The sequence below is a fragment of the Lonchura striata genome, chromosome 2, assembly GCF_050655825.1.
Source record: "Lonchura striata isolate lonStrDom1 chromosome 2, ASM5065582v1, whole genome shotgun sequence".
Lineage (NCBI taxonomy): Eukaryota > Metazoa > Chordata > Aves > Passeriformes > Estrildidae > Lonchura > Lonchura striata.
The window spans coordinates 47,100,379-47,119,794 of NC_140704.1; the positions used below are offsets into that span (position 1 = coordinate 47,100,379).

At 37.2% G+C, this 19,416-nt stretch overlaps 1 protein-coding gene across 2 annotated transcripts in view; it reads left to right on the plus strand.

Annotated features, from left to right (window-relative positions):
* SEPTIN7 (septin 7) overlaps positions 1–19,416 on the plus strand; it is a 78,258-nt gene that overhangs the window by 35,206 nt on the left and 23,636 nt on the right. For both annotated transcript variants that reach the window (XM_021553263.4, XM_085573341.1), the window contains one exon: positions 16,447–16,553. In XM_021553263.4, coding sequence (XP_021408938.2) covers positions 16,447–16,553 — 107 coding nt within the window. The remainder of the gene's footprint in view (positions 1–16,446; positions 16,554–19,416) is intronic.

Sequence of the window (19,416 nt, forward strand, 5' to 3'; positions counted from 1 at the left end):
AATAAAACTTGTATGCAAAAGGATGCTCAAATATGTTGTTTATTATGAAGTTTCTTGAGATCTGTTATATAATGAAGCATTTCTAGTAGGAGTATGTTTGCTATATACTCTGTCATCCTTCTTTTTCACAATTTTAAGATCCAGAGGTACTAAATTCAGTTTCTTTTAAGACATTCATGTATACTTGCCAAAATACTACTCAAAATAGCCTGACCATGTTCTGCAGCATATTGCTGCCTGGGTCAATAGACCAATGTTAGAATTGTAAATGAAATGTATTCAGTGGGTTACAAAATCTCTGAGGGGAAAACTGTGGTTGCAAAAATTGCATAATTTTACATAGACTATTTAAGGTTTATTTTCTTGAATGGGATTCATTAGTAGAATGGAATAGAACTAATTTCTCATCCCTCCCTAATAGCAGAGTCAATGGGGTGCTCCTAGTAGTTATATTCCAAGGCACTAATATTAGAGTTCTCAGCTTTGGCTCTGGAAAGGAGGGCATCTCTGCTATTTTGTGTGAATGCTGCTGCTTTGGTTGGCAGACTAGCACTGTGTTTTGATGGGGTCAATAAAGTATCATGTAACTCACTGTTGGCTGCTTTAGGCTGTCTGAGGGGTTGAAGACTGAAAAATGCTGTTCTGCTGTAGATGAAACAATGCTTCTGCACCTCTAGGGGAAAAAAGTAAACAGCAACAGCAAGGCTCCAAGTAAGGAAGTTGGAGTCAAAAACATTAATACGCATATATATGAAATATAATATAAGGAAAAAACTGTTTTGGGTGTGTTCCTGTTTGGTTGATAAAGCTTACTTCCTCACTCCCAATTCTGGATGTGGGAAGACAGACCCTAAAGTTTTGAGGAAAAGGGAAGAAGGGAGGTTTGTTTCCTTTCTGGATTGTATATAAATAATCCCCCTATAATTAGATACTTTATCTACAAAAAAAACTTTGAAATCACTAAGGCCAGCAACAGTGGTCATGCAAAACAACTCCTTGAGACTGTGGAAGTATTCTGCATTCAGTTTTAAAATTACTGCTCTGATCACCCAATTCAGGATTATAGATGTTTGTATGGAGTATTGGAGCTGTTTTCTCCCTATACCTTTTGTCTGGTACCAGAATACTTGTTATTCCTTGTGGATGGAAGTCACAGTGGTCAAGCTGCCTGTTCTCAGATCCCTTCTTTTCTACTACCTCTTGATGATTTTTCATGTATTTAAAAAGGTGCTGAAGACTAGAAATGTAAGGTAATTAGATAGACATTGTTACTGCACATTTTTTTTGTACAATTGTATGACTGTCTCCCTGGGAGAGACTATAAGTAAGATTATTCGACTTTTGGTGTTAGTTGGACAATTAGTTAACACAAGTGTTACTGGCTAGCACACTTGCTTGTGTGCTAGATGGTTGCATGTGCAATTCAGTTTTAGCTGAGATTTAAATTCATCTTTTTAGTAGATCTCCCAGTTGTTTCCATTTACTGGGCTTTCATTCATATCATGGGGCAGCCTGGCAGCATGTGAACTCTATTTCTTTCAGAAAAAATATTAAATCAGAAGGTCCTGTCGAGGATTAGGGTTATAGGTAATAGGGTCAGTTTGCTGATTAGAGTTCAGTCCATCTGCCTTGAGGCTCTCATCCAGAAAGAGAAAGTCAGGAGGGCTGAGAGAGGAACCTGTGCTAACTGCCTGGGAGGAAGGGAAGGCCACTGGTGTCTAGAAAACCAAACTTGGTTTTGTGAGTTGTGGAATAACATGTGTAGTAATAGAATTTATAAACCTTTTTGTAAGTCTATATTTGCAGTTAAGCCCATAATAACTGCTTACAAATGAGGGCAATTTTTCTGGGCATAGCTATTTCCAGTAAAAGTGTAAGTGTGGCCTTAGGTGTAGTAGTAAAGTCTTAGGTGTAGTACAATTTCTTATGCAAATTTTGCAGTTTGACTTTTTTTGTATGTAGGAAGTAGTTTGTATTTTCTGTTAGGTGAGGCTAATTTCTTTGAAAGGATATAAGGAAATAAGTTATCTAGTACAAGCTTTAGAAGTCTGGGGGATTTTTATGTGTAAAAACTCTGAGAAACCATAAAAGCACATGACATGTTTAACATGCAGGGTGTAAGCTAGATTGAATTAGCCAAAGAAGTTCTGATTGCATTTTATTGATAGATTACTTTGCCAAGTGTTGCAAACTTCTCAGTGGTAAAAGCTTCAAGCTTGTTCATCTTAATTCAATAAATGTCAAGGTGCTTAGCATAAAACAGGTTAGCACTTCAAGGTTTGCTATGGCTTTGCTGCATTTGCTTTTCCTAGTAGGAAATTAGCCAATAGTCTCCTCAGATGGATGATGGGATTTTAATGATTGCCCCAATCCCAGGCTGTCCACGTTTGTGACATTTCAAGACACTTGAGTAAGCATGAAGATGGATATGGGAACATAGGTGTGGTGTGTCTGCAGTAGACCCGCGGAGCTTACAATATTTGTTGAGTAATATTTGTATAATCATAATGATCTTTAAGATAAGGAAATTGATTGTGACAGCAAAAAAGCCAGTGAAAAGCTCTTAAAAATCTAGTTGATATTAAAAACATGACCAATTTATTTTGTGCTACTGTACAAATGCTGTGAAATGAATGTAGCTTGGAGCAGATCTGACCTGATTTGAAATTAACAAATTTAATGCTAAAAGCGTATCTTGTATCAGAGTCATTATAGCAGAAAATGTTTTTTCTGTTTCTTCCTGTGCTGCAGACATCACTGTTGTTTATCACATTAGCGATCTTAATATAGCTCTTTGTGGGCTATTTATACTTTAATAAGAAGTTTAAAAAAGACATACCTGGAGACTTAAAGATGCGATCCAGATCACTTTGTGGTTTCCCCCGGTCATGGTAATTATCTCTTTTAATCATCGAAATTAATCTTATCAAGTTAAAAAATACTGTGGGCCTCTCTCACCAAGAAAAACAAATCCAAAATACCCAACCTGGGAAAATGTATTTTGTTGGAGTGCCTTCAGTACACTTAGTACAAGGACTTCAGGGAGAGGTAGTTGAAGTACTTTATTTTTCAAGAGCCCTTTCCATTTAAATCTTCAATATTTATCTTTTAAATGGCTCCTTTCAGAATCAGAGCTGGCTAAATTTTAGGAAAAAATTTAATGCAGGAATATGCCAAGATTGCATCCAGTCCTTCAGGATTGTTTCAAGCAGTAGAAAAGGCAGAGCTTGTGATCGTGATGGGGAGAACAGGAATATACATCTCATATTGTTTTTGCAGGGAGCTAGGGACCCCCTGGATACTCCTTTTCCAGTAATTAAGCAGTCATCTAACAGAGAAGGATAATTTTTACTTCTTTTTGGATTAACTGGTATGATTGTAGTGCAGCACCCTGAGAGAGATTACAGCCCTGCATCTCCAGTTGAGGGGGTAGAATGTGCTGTGAAATGTAACTCACGTGTAAAAGTAGTAAATTGGGTCCAATTACAAATAACTTCTGTTGGTCACTTCAGTAACTGAATTATTTCTGGACCAATTTAGGCCTATAATTCAAATGAAGCATTAGTACAGATGAATGGGGAGGAGAATATAAATCCTAATGGAAATTTGGAAGAAAAGATGATGTTTTGCAGGGGTGATAGTGCCAGCCTTGGTCTTTATTTTACAGAATAGAAGAATTAAGATCCACCTGTAAGAACTAGTTAACCTGAAACACATTGTAGAAAGAGGAAGTTTGTTGTGGTTTTTTATGGTGAGTTTATTTTTGGAAAGAATGCTACTGGGAGCAGAGGGCTTATTGATGTACACTGATGTACACAGCTCAGCACAATATATTTTTGCTGAAGTTTGAATCTTGCCTAAAACCATTTTCCATAGCTTTCCAATTGATTTTTTTGCAGAACTGTCTCACTGCAGCATATAACTGGATGCTGGGATGACTGGTGCTGATTTCCTGGTATTATATTTGATTTGAGACTCTGTATATGTTTTTTTCTCTGACCACTGTGCATGACTTGGGTGCTTCATTGTTGAGAAGTCTTGTTCAGAAGCACATAGATTTGGGCTGCCTATGTGTAACTGCTGTTTTCATATATAGTTAGCAGTTTATTTTTCCATTTTCTTCAAACTGTCTTGTACTTTTTGAACACTTACCAACTTTCCCTTCTCACAATTCTCTTCACTCCAGCCCCAGGTTTTCTGTTGATTCTGGTATTTGCCTGCATGCTGGTTTACCAACACCTTACAGTGCAGCTTAATGACTTTGTGTTGGCTTCATCCTTTTAATTCCCTATCCTTTAGGGTGCTTAGTTACATTTTCATTTTCGTTATGCTGACTTGGCTGTTGTTTTGCCTGTACTTTTGAGAATGGTGTTCCCAATAACACTAGAGGTATTCAAGTACAAAAAAACACGCTGTTTTTTTCATCATAGTAAATTTGAACAATAGCTGATGTTACTGAAATGGTAAAAGCCTCCCTATTCTCCACTCTTTTTATAAGGCTGTTATACTACTAGTGATAACATTTGGAAATGGCTAGGAAAACCCCAGAACTGGATCTTCCTTTTCAAAAGTATTAGATTCAGTGGAAAGTCCTTGTCAGTCAGTGACTTAGAACTCCAAAACAGAGTTGTATCTATATGTCATCTGGCTGCCTTTTTTTTTTTTTTTTTTTTTTTTTTTTTTTTTTATATCAATAACTGTAGATTTCTTTGATATGTCTGTTTTTTCCACCAACTCATGGGATGGTGGCAAACTATGGCTTCCTTCAATCACTTCAATGTTGGTAGATCTGTAATGTGACCAGCATAAAGTTACCACTGGAAAATAACCAGAGCTGCTGTCTTCAAGACTGCTGGATCCTTTGAGAGGTTTCCCTTTAGAACATGGCAAGGATGATGAGCATCACAGATGTTAATGGATAAAACACTGTGAAGAAAGAAAACTATTTTTTTATTGTACCACTGTGCTCACTGTTAGACTTGTTTATTTCAAGGTCCATATTCTTCTCATTTTCTCCTACCTTTTCAATAATAGCGCATATTTAAAAACTATTGAACCTGGATGCATATTTTCATTTAAGTATCGAGTGCTTGTCAGCTGCTTTTCGTAGGCTAGGTTATGGTGGCTTTTAGGAAAATGAGACTTGAGTACTTTCCATTGCCAAAAGAACTACAAAACCAAAACACAAACACAAAAAAAAAAACAAACACACAAAACAAAACCAAACCAACCCACATAAAACCACCCCAAAACATAAAAGGTTTGCATGTTTAATGAAAAACAGAACAAAGTGAAGGGGGGGAAAATTATACTGTGCATTCCATATGTGGTCAGCCTACTTTTGACTAGTTTTTCTGTGGAGCACTTTTTTAAGTCCCTGATTTTTTTTTGCATGCTGTTTATTAATGTAGTGGATAACTCTTTAAAGATGCTTGGATGGGAAAATTTAGTTGATATAGAGGGTGTCAATGGCATGAGTAAGAGAATGGAAATTATTCTTCATAATTTTTAAGTACTGGAAAAATCATAATATCCTCAGTGGCATTTATAAAGTGTCCTTCTGGTTTAATTAGAAAAACTGTGATCCAGCAATAGCAGCTGTTCCTCTAGGCTGAAGTTCAGATTTTAACCTGGCCTAAGTCTGTACTGCTCTTGAAGGAACTAATAGCACTTGGCCCGAATTGGATTAGTGTGCAAATCCAGCTGGAGTGTTTTCTGGGAGCTGCAAGGAAGGTAAGTCTTCTTGCACAGCTAAGGAAAATCTTGTGTCAGCACAAAGGAGGAATGGTTTGGAGGGTGGGATTTAATTTTTTTTCAGTGGCAGTACTGGTTGATATGACAGTCATGAGGCATTTGTTTCAGAAAGTTGTCAAACTGAGCCTTGGTTGCATTGAACTAATGTTTTGACTAAAAATCCTGAGCATTATGTAATGTTGTGGTTGTAATGAAGGATCTGTGTTTATGTCTGAGATATTTTTCCCTGAAGAATTTTGACTCTTCCAATTGGAAGAGCAGCGTATCCTATGGGTAACTTCCTACTAAAAATACTAAATGAGGCTATGCAAAAGTCAGTCTTGTAGGGTGGAACTGAAAAATATTACCAGATAAATGTTTAAAAACCACATTTTGTGAATCCTTTATGCATCTGAAATTTTTGAGAGCTCAGGGGAAGCAGCTTAAGCTGTAGCACTGCTCAGCTTAAGTCACACATCAGGTCAGCTGATATTAGTGGATGCATGTAACTTTGGCAACGTGGTTTTGCGTTGACACTTCTTTTAAGCACTGGTTGTTGCAGCTGCTGCCTGGTGTGGTGTAGGATGAAGGCAAATATTTGTTCTTGGTTGTAAAAGTACAACTTAAATATTTGTAAATGACACATCCTTTAGTATAGTGCAGTCTTAGCTTTAAATTAGTTGCGTGTTTCCAAATCAGGATGTGTGTTTCCAAATGAAGTATTTGTGGAATATAGAAATCTTAGTAGTATGCATTTCCAGATGACTCTCAAAATGGGGATCTTTCACATACGAACTGTAAATAAATAACTACATGTAATACAGGTATATCTCACTTGGACTTCCATGCCTCACTGAAGTTTAATTTAATTTCTTTTTTTTTTTAATCTCATTAATAAAATTACTATTTCAGGAGAAATGTGTATCTGATGTATCATTTTGGACAACAAACTTGAACAGGAATATGATAATTGCTCAGATGAATTTTTAAAATGGCACATGAGATGTGGGAAGATTTTTGCAATGGGAGAGCAGCATTAGACTTCTTCAATTCAGATTTTGAAGTTCAGATAAAACAAAAATTCATAGTACTGTAAGGGTGGTATAGTATCTAATTTAAGGAATATAGAAATTGAGACTGTTTCATGTCTTTCTAGCCCTATGGAAGAAAATAACTTTGAAATCCACAGTGCAACTCAGCCTTAGTGTAGCATAAATACTGAAATAAAAGATGAGGTGAAACTGTGATGTTTTGTATAAAAAGGTTAATTTAGAGGGATACCATTACATTGTGGTGGAGAAGAAAAGTGTGAAATATATATGAAGTTGCTAACTTGAAGGAAATTAACTATGGACAAGTATCTGTTCACTGCTTTTCTGCTACATCAGTGCCAGGCAGAGCAGAAAACAATAGCTGCAACTCAGCAGGCATTGAGACAGAAAAGAACATGTCAGTTTTTCACTTACTTACATATTAGGGAGTTCTTTTGCATTATATTTGACTGAATGATTTAAGAATTTATATGAAAAAATATTTAAGAATTATGATTTCTATCCCTTTTAACTAAACTCAGTGTGTATCATTCTCACCTTCTGCAAAGGATAAGCCTGTCACTTATCAGATGCCGCGTCCTTGGCTCTGGGCTGTGTCCTCTGTAGCTGGCAGGAAGTCCAGAAAGATTCCTGGTCCACCTCCCATGTCTGTCCTTCAGACTTATCCACTGCAAAACACAGCAAGCATTCTAGACAGGTCTTAGGATATGACCTTATCAGACCTGTCTGTTTGCCTTTCCACTTTGTAAACTGATGCTTCTGTTGTCTATAAAAGCAGCTCGGTTTTCTTCTTAGTCATTATTATAAAACTGAACAGTGATGGCAGCAATTGGGAAACAATGGCTTAGCACTTAAGCAGAACAGTTGTTGCCATATTAAAAGGGGTGTAGTCTTGACAACACAAGCTTATTCCACACCCTTTTATAGAGCTAAAATAACCATTTTTACAATTCCAGTGGAGACTGTCTTAGGGAAACAAAAGCAGGTTTTGCCAAGGTTGCTTAAAAGTGGCAACAGTGTATGCAGGAGAGCACATCCCTGTGATCCTCTTGCTCCTTGGTTGGCCAACACCAGATCAAAGCAGATTTATCATAATTTGCAAACAACATTGCCTTAATTTCTCATTCCTTATTGCCACAAGAATCATATCACTGGAGTGTATTTTCAGAATTCTGTCTAGCTATCTGCATCTTCCTCTTGCCACTTGTGCCAGTTAAGGGGTTTGTCATAACATAGTTTCCTGTTACAAAATGTGCTTCCAAGGATATTAAAGAGAGAAGGCAGCAAGAGGGAAGGTATAAGGTATTGAAAGAAATTTTTCCTACTGCAGGAAATATTCTAAGTTAAGTCTTCTGACAAAGTTTTATGGATTTACTTCATAGCAGAGTGTCCCATCTGGGATATTTTGAGAGCACTCGATAGACTTCCAATAGCTTTTATTCTGTTATAATGTAAATTTTCAAGGGAAGATATGATGAAGAGTTGAGTAAGTCAATCTAAGTGCTCTTTGTACTTTTCTGTTGAGACTTATTAGGTCCCATGTAAGTAAAAATAATTTTGGTTTTTATCCTTCTGAAATTTTCTGTTGTACTCATGCTTTAGATGTATCAGTTGGGTGGTGTTTTGAGGGAGATGTTGCTTAAAGTGCTTCACCTTTCTCTCCTTTTACTCAAGTTAATGTGTAGAGCTTCTTGTTCATGAGTTGCATGCATGCCGCACTCAGATGTTGACCCTTTATCTGTACCACTTGTTTTAGTCTAAAAGATTACGTAAACCCCATCACTCTTTCTTATTTTTTCATTAGCATTTTGATAGCTGTGTCAGTTTTGTTTCTGTCCAAATAATGAAAGAGCCTACTGTGACTAAGCTGTGATCTCTGTTCATTAATTTACTTTTTATTCTTTAGTCAGCAAATGTTAGGCTTATACTGTACAATTGGTTGTCAGCAGTAATGTAGATATGACAAATTTCATGTTCCTGTAATCTTACCCTCTTTTTTTTTTAATAATTCATATAATCAGGGAATACAATTTACCTATCCCTGTATTTGTCTCCAGAGAGTAAGTCCAGCTCTGCAGCAATATTGGTCTCACATGTTTGCTTTCTTGCCTTAAACAGAGCATCCTGCTTTATCATTTTTCACAACAGTTTCTGTTCCTCTTGATTTTGGAAGCAATAAGGTTTTTTTTCTTCTCTTGTGAAGGATCTTTATTTTTGCGTTGGCAAAGCCTGTGAAAATTGAAGGTGTATCCTGGTTATGAGGTTTCAGCATAGAAGATTTGTCCTGGAACTCTGCAGCTTCTGTCATTTCCAGCTGAATTCTTTAACCCAGATACTTCACAGTGACCTTGTGCATTGAGATTGCCCATGTAGGTCAGTTTTTACAACTTCTCGTTGCTTATAATGTCTCTAAAGCTGCATTGCAGTATGACTACAGCTTAATCAGACATAGGAGTTTTATTTCACCTAACAAAGAAAACAAAGCAAGTTAAGCTTTGGTGAGCCTGGACTGCAGCTGCTAATGGTGGGCTTGTAACTCTGAAGCTCAGATTGTTGCATTTCAGCTGTTCTTGGTACTAGATATGAGTGGACCAATACTATGCAGTTTTTTGTCATCTGCAGTAATATTGAAGAACTAAAAGTGAAGACAAACTGGGTTTGGTTCCTTGATTTTACTGGGCTGCAAGTTTTTTGTCCAAAATGCTGAAAGATTGCTTTCTATGCCTCATGTTAAGATGTCCTATTTTAAGTGGCTACTTTGCAGACACGCTGTTTATCAGGAGCAAAACCTGTGTATGCAATTAGAAGAAATAAGACTTTCTTCAGGAAGTGCCACAAATTCTTTGACTTATGAATTGTTGATGATTCTTTTGTGACAGAGAAGAGGTCTAGTTTTAAATGCAGATTTTTACACTTATCCTTGTTTCCAATAAGAGAGGAGAGCATTTGACTTTGCTAATTTACCTTTTGTCATCTCCCCCTCATTTTCCCATCCTGAAGCCCTGTGTGCCCTAGTTTGCTGGATCGCTTCTTGCTTCACATGCTCCATTGTGAGTTCGAGTGCAAGAGTTGGATTGGGAGTAGGGGACCATATTTCTTGCAGTAGCAAAAATCTCACCTGTGAAGTTAAACCATTGTTATATGGCATCTTTATAATATGTCAGTTGTGGAAAGCTAGACCTGCTTCTGCTTTGAGGGGAAACAATAGTACTTGGAAAATGCTGTGTAGAATCTGTTGCAATATTCTTCTGAGATATTTCCTATCCTTGCTAATGGGTTTTCTGAATTATTTAAATATGTCATCTCTGACAAGAATGATATACCAAGAGTCTGCCCTCAGTTATTGCACTTTAAATTCTTCTCTAAGAAAATTGATTAAATTGTCTTGCTGTATCCTAAATGCTGAAATTATGCTGCTGTTGATGCTGTTGCTGACAGGCAGAAATGGATTTATTTGCTGCTAGATTCCCCTGTTCTTCTGTTTTGCTAGGGGCATCTTTGTGGCTCTAACATATGTTGCTTCCATAATTTATGCTTCACATTCAAGTTGTGAAATGGTGGAGCTTTGACTTTCTTCCCCTTATAAATGCTATAAAAGACAGATTCGATAATTTGCAAGATTTCACATGACACCATCCTACATGGAAAAGTAGATGTGTGGTAGCAGCATGGTCCTGCTGCCATCCTCTGCCTGACTGGTTTCATTTGGATGTTCTTACATCCAGTTTATTGGACTGTTGGTTTGTATTTTGTAGAGCACTGAAGGCAGGAACTAGCCTTTACGAAAGCTTCTAAAATCAGACTTGAAATTAAAAGCATCTTGTAGTCTTCATTTTTGTGGTTGTCTATAATGACATGGCAGAGCATCATTTCCCTTGGGCAAGAGGATGGTTCTTTCATACCACTCACCGTAGGTCAGGCTCTCTGATTATTTCTGCATGAAAGCAAAAGCCTACATGTTACAGTGCCATCAAAGCCATTGCACATTTGCATAAAGCTGCAGGTGTTGTCGTGCACATAAACTGTGAATTGTACAAAGATGAAAGAAGATGAAATGCATTTTTTTATGCCTTCTGACAAACTTTTTACCCTTCTTTGAGTCACCAGCATCAAACTAATGGGATTATATTTTAAGCAAAAACTGTCACAATAATTAGAATTTATAAAATCAAAAAAATCCATAAAAAAACTTGTTCAACAGCTAAAAATAAAATATGCTCTGATATAAACATTCTGTATAAGTAGGTTGTGGAGAAGTGCAGCATTTTTCTGTTGAATTTTATCCCCTTGTAATAACTTTTTGTGGCTATCAAATGTGCTATTAATTGCCCTTCACAGAAGAAACGTGTTGTTGGATATCTTCATTCTGAAAAAGCAGTGAAGCAACTGCAGCTTATGCTTGACCATATCAAGGAACTTGAAATAAAGATGTCTACTTAAAATGCCATGGAAGCTTCCAAAAACCCTGTGCAATTTGTAGAAACCTGGTTACCATGGGACTTATTGGCAGCTTTTCTCTAATGAGCTACAAGTCCACTGGAATGAGTTACCTTCTCTCAGCCATCAGAATTAGCAGTTAATGCTTCTTCTCAGTCTGCAGTTCTCGCTGTGTCCGGTTAATAGAGACAATGACAGAGAGACTGGGCTGTCTTTGAGCAGTTTAACTGAAGTCTTGGCTTCCAGTGCTGCAAAACATTCTTCTTGCTGGTGGGTGGTTCCTTGGCAGTCTTATAGTCCCACCTGGAGTTTGGGAAAGCAACTTGAAATTCCTAAATACACATAGCACTTGTGGTCATGTTCCCAGTGGTACAGTTGACTGTCACAGGGCATAAGCATGAAATACTGTTTCACTGGTAGATAGCCAAGTAATTATTAGTGAAGAGTAGAAAACTTCTGGTTATTTCTGCAAGAGTAACTTATAATGAAGAGGTAGAAAGTCATGCAGAGAGCATGCTGAGAATGTTCAAGATTGGTTACCTTGATTACTTTATATGTTTAATGAGCTCTCATGTGAGATCATAAATCTGAGAATGCAATTCATGCTTTCTTTGGGGCTTGAGTTTTAGAAAACAAGATCCTAAAAATGTAGAAGAGAAACAATATTGGATTTTTAGAAAGATGTATCTACAAGATGTAGTGTGATGCATTTTTGATGAATGAGAAAACTGTGGTCTGCACCAGAAGTTACAAATAAAGCTGGGAGAAAGCTAGGACTGGACTTCTTGTCCATTTTGCTCATAGATATTTGAGTTTGATTGGCAGAGGCTGGAAAGTTAGAGGAGGTTGGAAATAAGCCACATTCTTAATGTGCTACAGCAATGAACAGTGAAAAAAGCATCTTTAAGGGTATCAATTCACTTCTGTTATCACAAGGAGCAGATGCTGGGAATTTGAGGCTTTTTGTAGTAATAAAATCATAGCAAGAACTGATAGAAACAAGTTATCTGTGAGTAGATTTTTCTAGCTGATTATCATAGATTAGGATTTCTTAGGTTCATTTATGAGGAGGGATTTGGAAATGAAGGTGAAAGATTTATGTAGCTCAGTTGAGCTAGTTACTTATTTTTTTTACCTGAGCACTACTTTCCCCCATTCACATGGATTTCACACCATTGTTCCAGTTTTTCAGTTGTTCATTTCCTTTAGTTACGTGTTTAGTGCTATTCTGGAAACTATTTACATGGTTTGCAAACCATCCCAGTGGTCTCCTCTGATCCCCAGAAGTACGTTTGAGGTCTGTATGCTTTATATATTAAAGAGGAGACTGAATGTGGGTTTTTGGTTTTTTCCCTTGGTTTTTCTTCTCATGTTAACAGCTAGTCTTATATGTGTAGGGAAAAAGGAAAGTACTTGATCAGTGTTCTGTTCACAGGTATCCAAGGTTAATTTAAAGTAATGTGCTGTGAGCCATCTTTATGAATATGCTAATGGTCAAGAGGTAATTGTTAACCCTAGTGTATAAGAAGAGTTCCACTCTATTTGTTCAGCCATTTCAAAATTCATGGACTTGAGAAGAGTTGGAACTTTTGCTAGTCCTTTGAGGGCCATAGAAGGTATTCCTTCACAAAAGTATGTTAGTGAAAATATGTGCTTATTTCTACCAGCAAGGGTGGCCAGCTCCATGTGTTTGAATGTGACAATAAGAACTGCTTGCTAAAATGTTAACATTTGAAAATACCAAGTTACTCATAAATATAGGACACAAAATAATGAAGAAAAATAACAATATTCAGAGGAATTTGAAGCCTATGTGAAATATTTAGTGGGAGAGAGGGCAAGGTAAAAGGCAGTACCTGGATACCAGAAATAATTAACATTATGGAGCCAAGATTACAAAATAAATGTTTCTTTGTTTTCTTCTTTCTAAAACACATTTCTAAAAATTGCTCACTCTAAATCAGGCACCTAGGTCTAATAACAACATAATTCATTATGTGATTGGGAGTTATTGCTGTTTAAAAGTTTCTATTACATTGCATCCTTTTGCCAATTCATGCAATGGTCAAAGGGCAAAATACATCAGAAGTGCTCGCTGAAAGTGGGAAGATACATTTTATTTGGGACGTATAATTTTGTTTCTGGAAGGGCAAATTAAATTTCACTTGTTTTCCCTTCTCCCTTGTGGTTTTGTTAGTCGTATTCATAGCCTGTTGCATCTGTGGAAGCCTTTCCCAGCCTTTTGAGTATGCAATCCTTTTAGGTAGTTTTGGGAAGGACAGAGGGTTTTGTTTGGCTGTGGAGTTAAGGGGTTTGTGTGTGTTTGTTTGGTGGTTTGTTTTGGTTGGGGTTTGAAGTTTTTTTTTGTTGTTCTACTATTTAGCAAATTTCTAATGAAAATGAGAATATTTTAGTGTGTCCAGAAAGGCTGCTAGAATGTTCACTTACAGACTTACAGTTGATCTCTCAAATTCTTCTTTCACAGAGAAACGCTTGTTTTATTACAGTGGAAGCAGCATGGCTTCCTGTAGTACAATATTAAATATTCCAGTTAGAGTTTTTTGCCTACATTTCAGTGCAATTGTTTTATCTGATTATAGCCTCTTACTGCTGTTGCAGATGCAGAACCATACATTGTCTAAGCACAGCTGCATCCTGGATAGGTGCACTGAATTGAGGTATCACTCTTATATGTGATAACTCAATTGCTGCTAGCAGTTAAGCAGTTTAAACTGTTATAATCTGCACTGGCTGATTAAAGTTAGCATGATGGGCAAGGATATCCAGGATGCTGGGCACCGTTGGGAACAAGATTGAGCATAAATATCCTTAGCATAGTTTATTTTCACTAATATCAGCTCAAAATTGTCTTCACTTCCTTGCAGCTGTGAAGGGTAGTGAAGGGTGAGGAGGAGAACATACCTGAGATCTCTCAGGGTGTGACACTTCAGCAGTTCAGGGACTGCTTGGTATGGAGTTAACAGATTCCCAAGCCATCTAGGGCAAACTGCTGGTTTTCCATTACACTCTTTTGAAGCTGAAAATCTTATTTCCATAAGTTAAATTTTAATGACAGCTTGAAAGGCAATCATTTTTGGGAGAAGTGGTTGTTTCCAATTTCAGGTTGTGTAACCTGAAATTCTTCAGTATATTAAGACTGGCAGTAACCCTAATAGAAGGGAGAAAGAAGGATCAACCCTTTTTGTCTACTTAAATAGAATCTGATGCTAAAATCTTCCTTCAGTACTGTAGTAGGGTGCCTTTTACAAGATTATGGTCAAGTTAAAAAGTGAAGGTAATGGAAAGGATATGAATTGTCCATTTCAAAACCAGAGCCACCCTCTTGAGGGCTTCAATAGAGTGGATTAAATCCTTCAGTTTAACTGGAACGATGTCTATCTCTTGAGCAGGCTTGTGAGATGGAGGTTAAGCTTTAACCAAAATGCATCTATGAGAATGGAGAGTTGGACATTTCAGAAGCTTCTTTTTTTTGCAGAATTGATGGGGTGGCCTCTCAGCTGCAGCTGACCCGGCCCTTTAAGTCTTGCAAATGCAGAGTAGAAAATCTGTGTCCAAACCAGTTGAAATTCTGTGTCCTTTATGACCAGACTCGGAGTGTTTACTGCATAGTTTGTAGGTGTCTCATGCATCTGACCACGGAAGAAGGCAAAATCTGCAGGGCAGTGGTGAAGGCTTGTCAACAAGCATGTCCCTGCTGGCTTGCATAAACGTGTCCTGGTGGGGTTATTGTTCATTGCTATCTCGACACCCTACGTTGAGTATCTATCTCCCTTTCCATCCGCCTGGCCGTGGGCAGCCCTGCTCGCAGCGCGGGTTAGCTCATCTTCTCAGGAGGGTGGGGTTTGAGGAGCAAGCGCTGCTGAGAGCGCGGACAGCCGGCAGGAGCTCTGGTTGCAGTGTTTCATCAGCTGCTAATCCGTTTACAGTGTAGCTGATGAGATTGCTCGGTGCTGCAGACTGTGCTACACCGCTGTAATCGAGATGGCTGCTGTGTATGAGCCAGCTCGTCTAGGAAACCCAGATACCTAGTGCAGGGGAGGCAATTCCTAACTACTTTGTTACATAACTATATTGCAGTAATCCAGGACTTTTACCCCGAGAAGTTGGAAGTTTTCTCAGTTCAGTCTCTAAATCAGCACAATGTTTGTTGGGGCTGGAGTGATTAGTGCTTTAGTTAAGTATTACCTTTTGATTATGGGCCGAGTTCAGCTAATTTTCCTCCCTCGGTGAAGGTACATGGTCTGCCCTCCAATTTGTTAGTTTGAAAGCAAATTTCCCTGTGTCGGTTTCTGTTTAGGTCAATGTACTGACAAACTGCATATGAAACCTAAACAGAAAAAAAGCAGCATTTTTTTATACCTTTTTCCTTACATTCATGCTGCAGTGAATTGTTATGTTGAAGTAGTTTCTTAGCAAAAAACCAAAAAAACCCAAACACCCACAACAAAAACACCAAAAAACTAAGCAAAAGACTTTTATTTTAAAATAATAAATAGTTTATCTGAAATTCTTGCCCTTGTCTATGTAGAGCTGTAAATGGAGGGTAATCTTTGCTGTGGTGTGTTTAGCTGTATTTGCTTGGATTGTCATGGCAGTAGTGTCTCCAGATTGTTCAGCAAATATGATTTACTGTTGCTTGTGAAGAAATTATCAAAAAATTGCCTAATAAAATCCAGCTTCCTCTGTACCCCAACAACAATAAATTCCCAGGCAAGCCATGTAGTTTGAAACTTCATTTTCTCTTGTGGCTTTAATAGTTATAGCAAACTAATCTCATCCTTTCTCCCCACCCCCGCTTCTTTTTCTCCTTCCTGATAATAAAGACTCTCTAATAAATAATATTTGAAATAAAGGAGAGAACTTAATCTGCTTTGGCATTATGGTGAGTTATACCAGGAAGATAGCTTATGTATAAAATCCAATGTAATATAATTTTGTATGTTGTAATGGGAGAAATGGACAAAAGTGCTGAATGCACTCAATACTTAATATGATCAGAGAAATTGTCTGTAGAGCCCAACAATGACAAATTGGATTTGAAATGTTTTCCTTGAAATTGGAAAAGATTATAGATTCTCAAAGTCTTAGAGTGAAGTGCGTGTTTTCAGGTACTATGTTTAAAGAGTATTTGAAATGTGGATCTAAATGTTTATATTTAATGTGATACTCCTGGTTTTACTGGAACTGTTCTGTTTTCTTCTAGGTGAATCTGGACTGGGAAAATCAACATTAATCAACTCATTGTTCTTAACAGAATTGTATTCCCCAGAGTATCCAGGTCCTTCACACAGAATTAAAAAGACTGTACAGGTATGTCTGGGGAAAAAAAGGTACAGCCTGAATATTGTAACTTGCAACTTAGTAATGTAAGGTGATGTACAGGTGTCACATAAGCACCTGAATTTCAAGATACATTTAGTGATTATATGAACCACTAAGACATATTCAGTGTGTATCTTAACAGCAAAATTTCCAGGTTCTCAAACCTGTAGCCTGTAGAAATGTGGGAGCCCTGAAGTGTTTTGTGTTTTGCCTGTAGATTAAAACGCACATATATGTGCAGAACTTTTTGAAAATGTATGTAGTGTTTATTATCAATTAAAATAGTGAGTAAATCTGTAGAAATACATAGATGTGCAAATCTGGCTGTCTAAGGCAGGCTTTTAGAGACCAGATATTAAATTATTTGACAGAAGTGCAGGGACCTGGGTATAAAAATATCTGTGAGTCTTCTGCAGACTGTATCCTTAGTGGTACCTTGTTGACCTGTTTCAAGTTGTTATTCTGAAACATCAGGGACTAGGGTGAGCCTGCCTGACTTTAAGCACTAGACTTAGTTAAAGAGGATATTCCTGCAAGTGCATGATGCAACTGAAATATTAAGTCAAAGACTGGAAAACTGAAGCTGAGCCATTTGTTTTGTGTAATAACTTGCTACTGATCAATTACATTTTCTCTTAAAAAAAATAACATGTTTTCAGTGTTATAAAAAGATTACTAAAAATAAGTTACCTAATGCTAAGAAATAATAATGCTATAGGTAATTTGCGAAATCATTGTGTTTGTGAGATACTTCTGCCTTCACAGCTGAACAGCTGAATAAGTATGCATGAGCTCTGCTTACATCCCTTGATGTGCACTTGCTTAAGACTTTGGTGAAGATAACTTGTGATAATCTAACCTTGTACAGGTGAGGACCAAGGGTGCTCACCATTGCTTCCATTGTCCAACAGAGTTCATCCAGCTGCAAAATTCAACTGTAGCTGAAGGGACTGGGCAATTGCAGAGTTGTGATAAAGGGATTGAGCACTGTGTTGAGTTAGGAGGGTATGCAACGTGCTAAACAGAAGCTGTAAAATAGAGTGCTTTTTTACTCATTGGAATCGAGTAATTAAACTCCGGTGCCATGAACCACTGTCCTTATGCTTTGTGGGACCTCAGGGTTTTTTTTGTTTGGGGTTTTGGATAAGGTATTTTTTAATCCAATGTCAGAACACAGAGTAATTACCACAGGAAAAGGAAAAGGTTAGTTATTATGTCCATATCGAGAAGTTTAAATTGCATTGCTTGTGTTAGCGCAACATTAAAACTTAAATGCTATTACAAAACAAATCCATTGGAGAATATCAATTTTTCTTATTTGAGAAAAGCATGTGAACATCCAGGGTTTGATTAACAATATATTAATAGTTTCTAAGCTTTGTGCATATCTGTTAGGATGCTTTATCAGTTTAATGTAAAACCATAGTGATTGACAAAATGGACTTGAAAGCTTGTTATTAGGGGCACCAGACCATTATTTGAATAAGATCTTGAAACAGCTTACTTGTTTCAAAGAGATGTTTACTGGGATGGAAGAGGTATGGGTGACTTTTTTACTGGAAGAGAGATGTAGCATGATTTCATTACTGATTACATTTTAGTTTAGCAGAAGCTACACCAATTCAGCTTATGTTCATTGAATTTTAGTTTAAATAACTGTGGGGTGGATTCCCTGTCATTGGAAGATTTTTGGTTTTTTCAGTTGGGAAAAGTCCTTGGAAGAATTTGTACAGAAGCTAACAAAAAAACCCAAAATGAGATATCTTTTGGAGAACACACTCCCCTCCTAGTTAAAGGTACATCAGTGTAAGAAAAAATATGAAGATCTGTGTGGAATTTCTGGAATTTGAGTTAAGTACTTTCATCTGTTAGGGGGCAAGATTAGATGATCTGCTGTTCATTCTGACCATCAAGGTGGTTTGATTTTTATTGATTTACTGGTGTAAGAAAAAGACATACTTTTCAGAAAGCCTCACTTAATGAATTTTTTTTTCCTATGTAAAGCTGGAGAGGGAAAGAAAAGGGCTTGAACAGAGCTCAGGCTGAAGAGTCATTGCATTTTCTTCTTACTTCTACTGTGTGGGCTAAAGCTTGAGGCCAAAGAGCTGTTTTCAATAGTGAATCAGAGTTTGACGTTACTTAGAGAATAATATGGTGGGAATGAAATAGATTTAAAGAAGGTCTTCCCCTCTAGAAACTAATTCTCACTTTATCTAATAAGTACTTTTTTTTAATAAACTTAAAATGCAGTTTTGCTTTCAGTTCCTTTGGATTAATGAAAAGTCAGTGTAGCATTTTAAGAAAGAAACTGAAACTGTCTTATTTCATTGTTAGTGTAAGTGAGGATAAAATTGTTTCCCCCTGCAAGTTCGAAAATCATGTGTGGTAGCAATGTGTATGATGTGGAGGTGTTTCCTGTCAAATATTAAAGAATAAGCAGTGGGAGTTGCTGTTTGGATCCACTGGATTTGTACTCTGCCAGTGAAAACCTTTTTAAGTTGAGGATTGATAAAAGGGTTTTGTAGGGTAGGGATGAGAGGAAACCACCTCACTTGAGCATCCTCAAATCTAGGTTGTTATATCGTGGGAACAGTTTCCTGATCAGGAATTGTGTAAGAGGCTCTCACATAGATACACACAAACTATGGTTTGGGCTTGAAAACCATTGCAGTTTGGAGTTGTTTTGTGAGGCAGCTCTTTGCATTTCTCATAGAAAATGCAGAAAAACTGTTGAGAGTAAGTGATTTGGTGTCAGAAGAATTCAAAGGAAACATACTCAGAAATGAGAGGGTATTAACTGTGTTTTTGCTGATCATTATCTGACTGCCTTAAATGCAGGATGGCAAAGGCA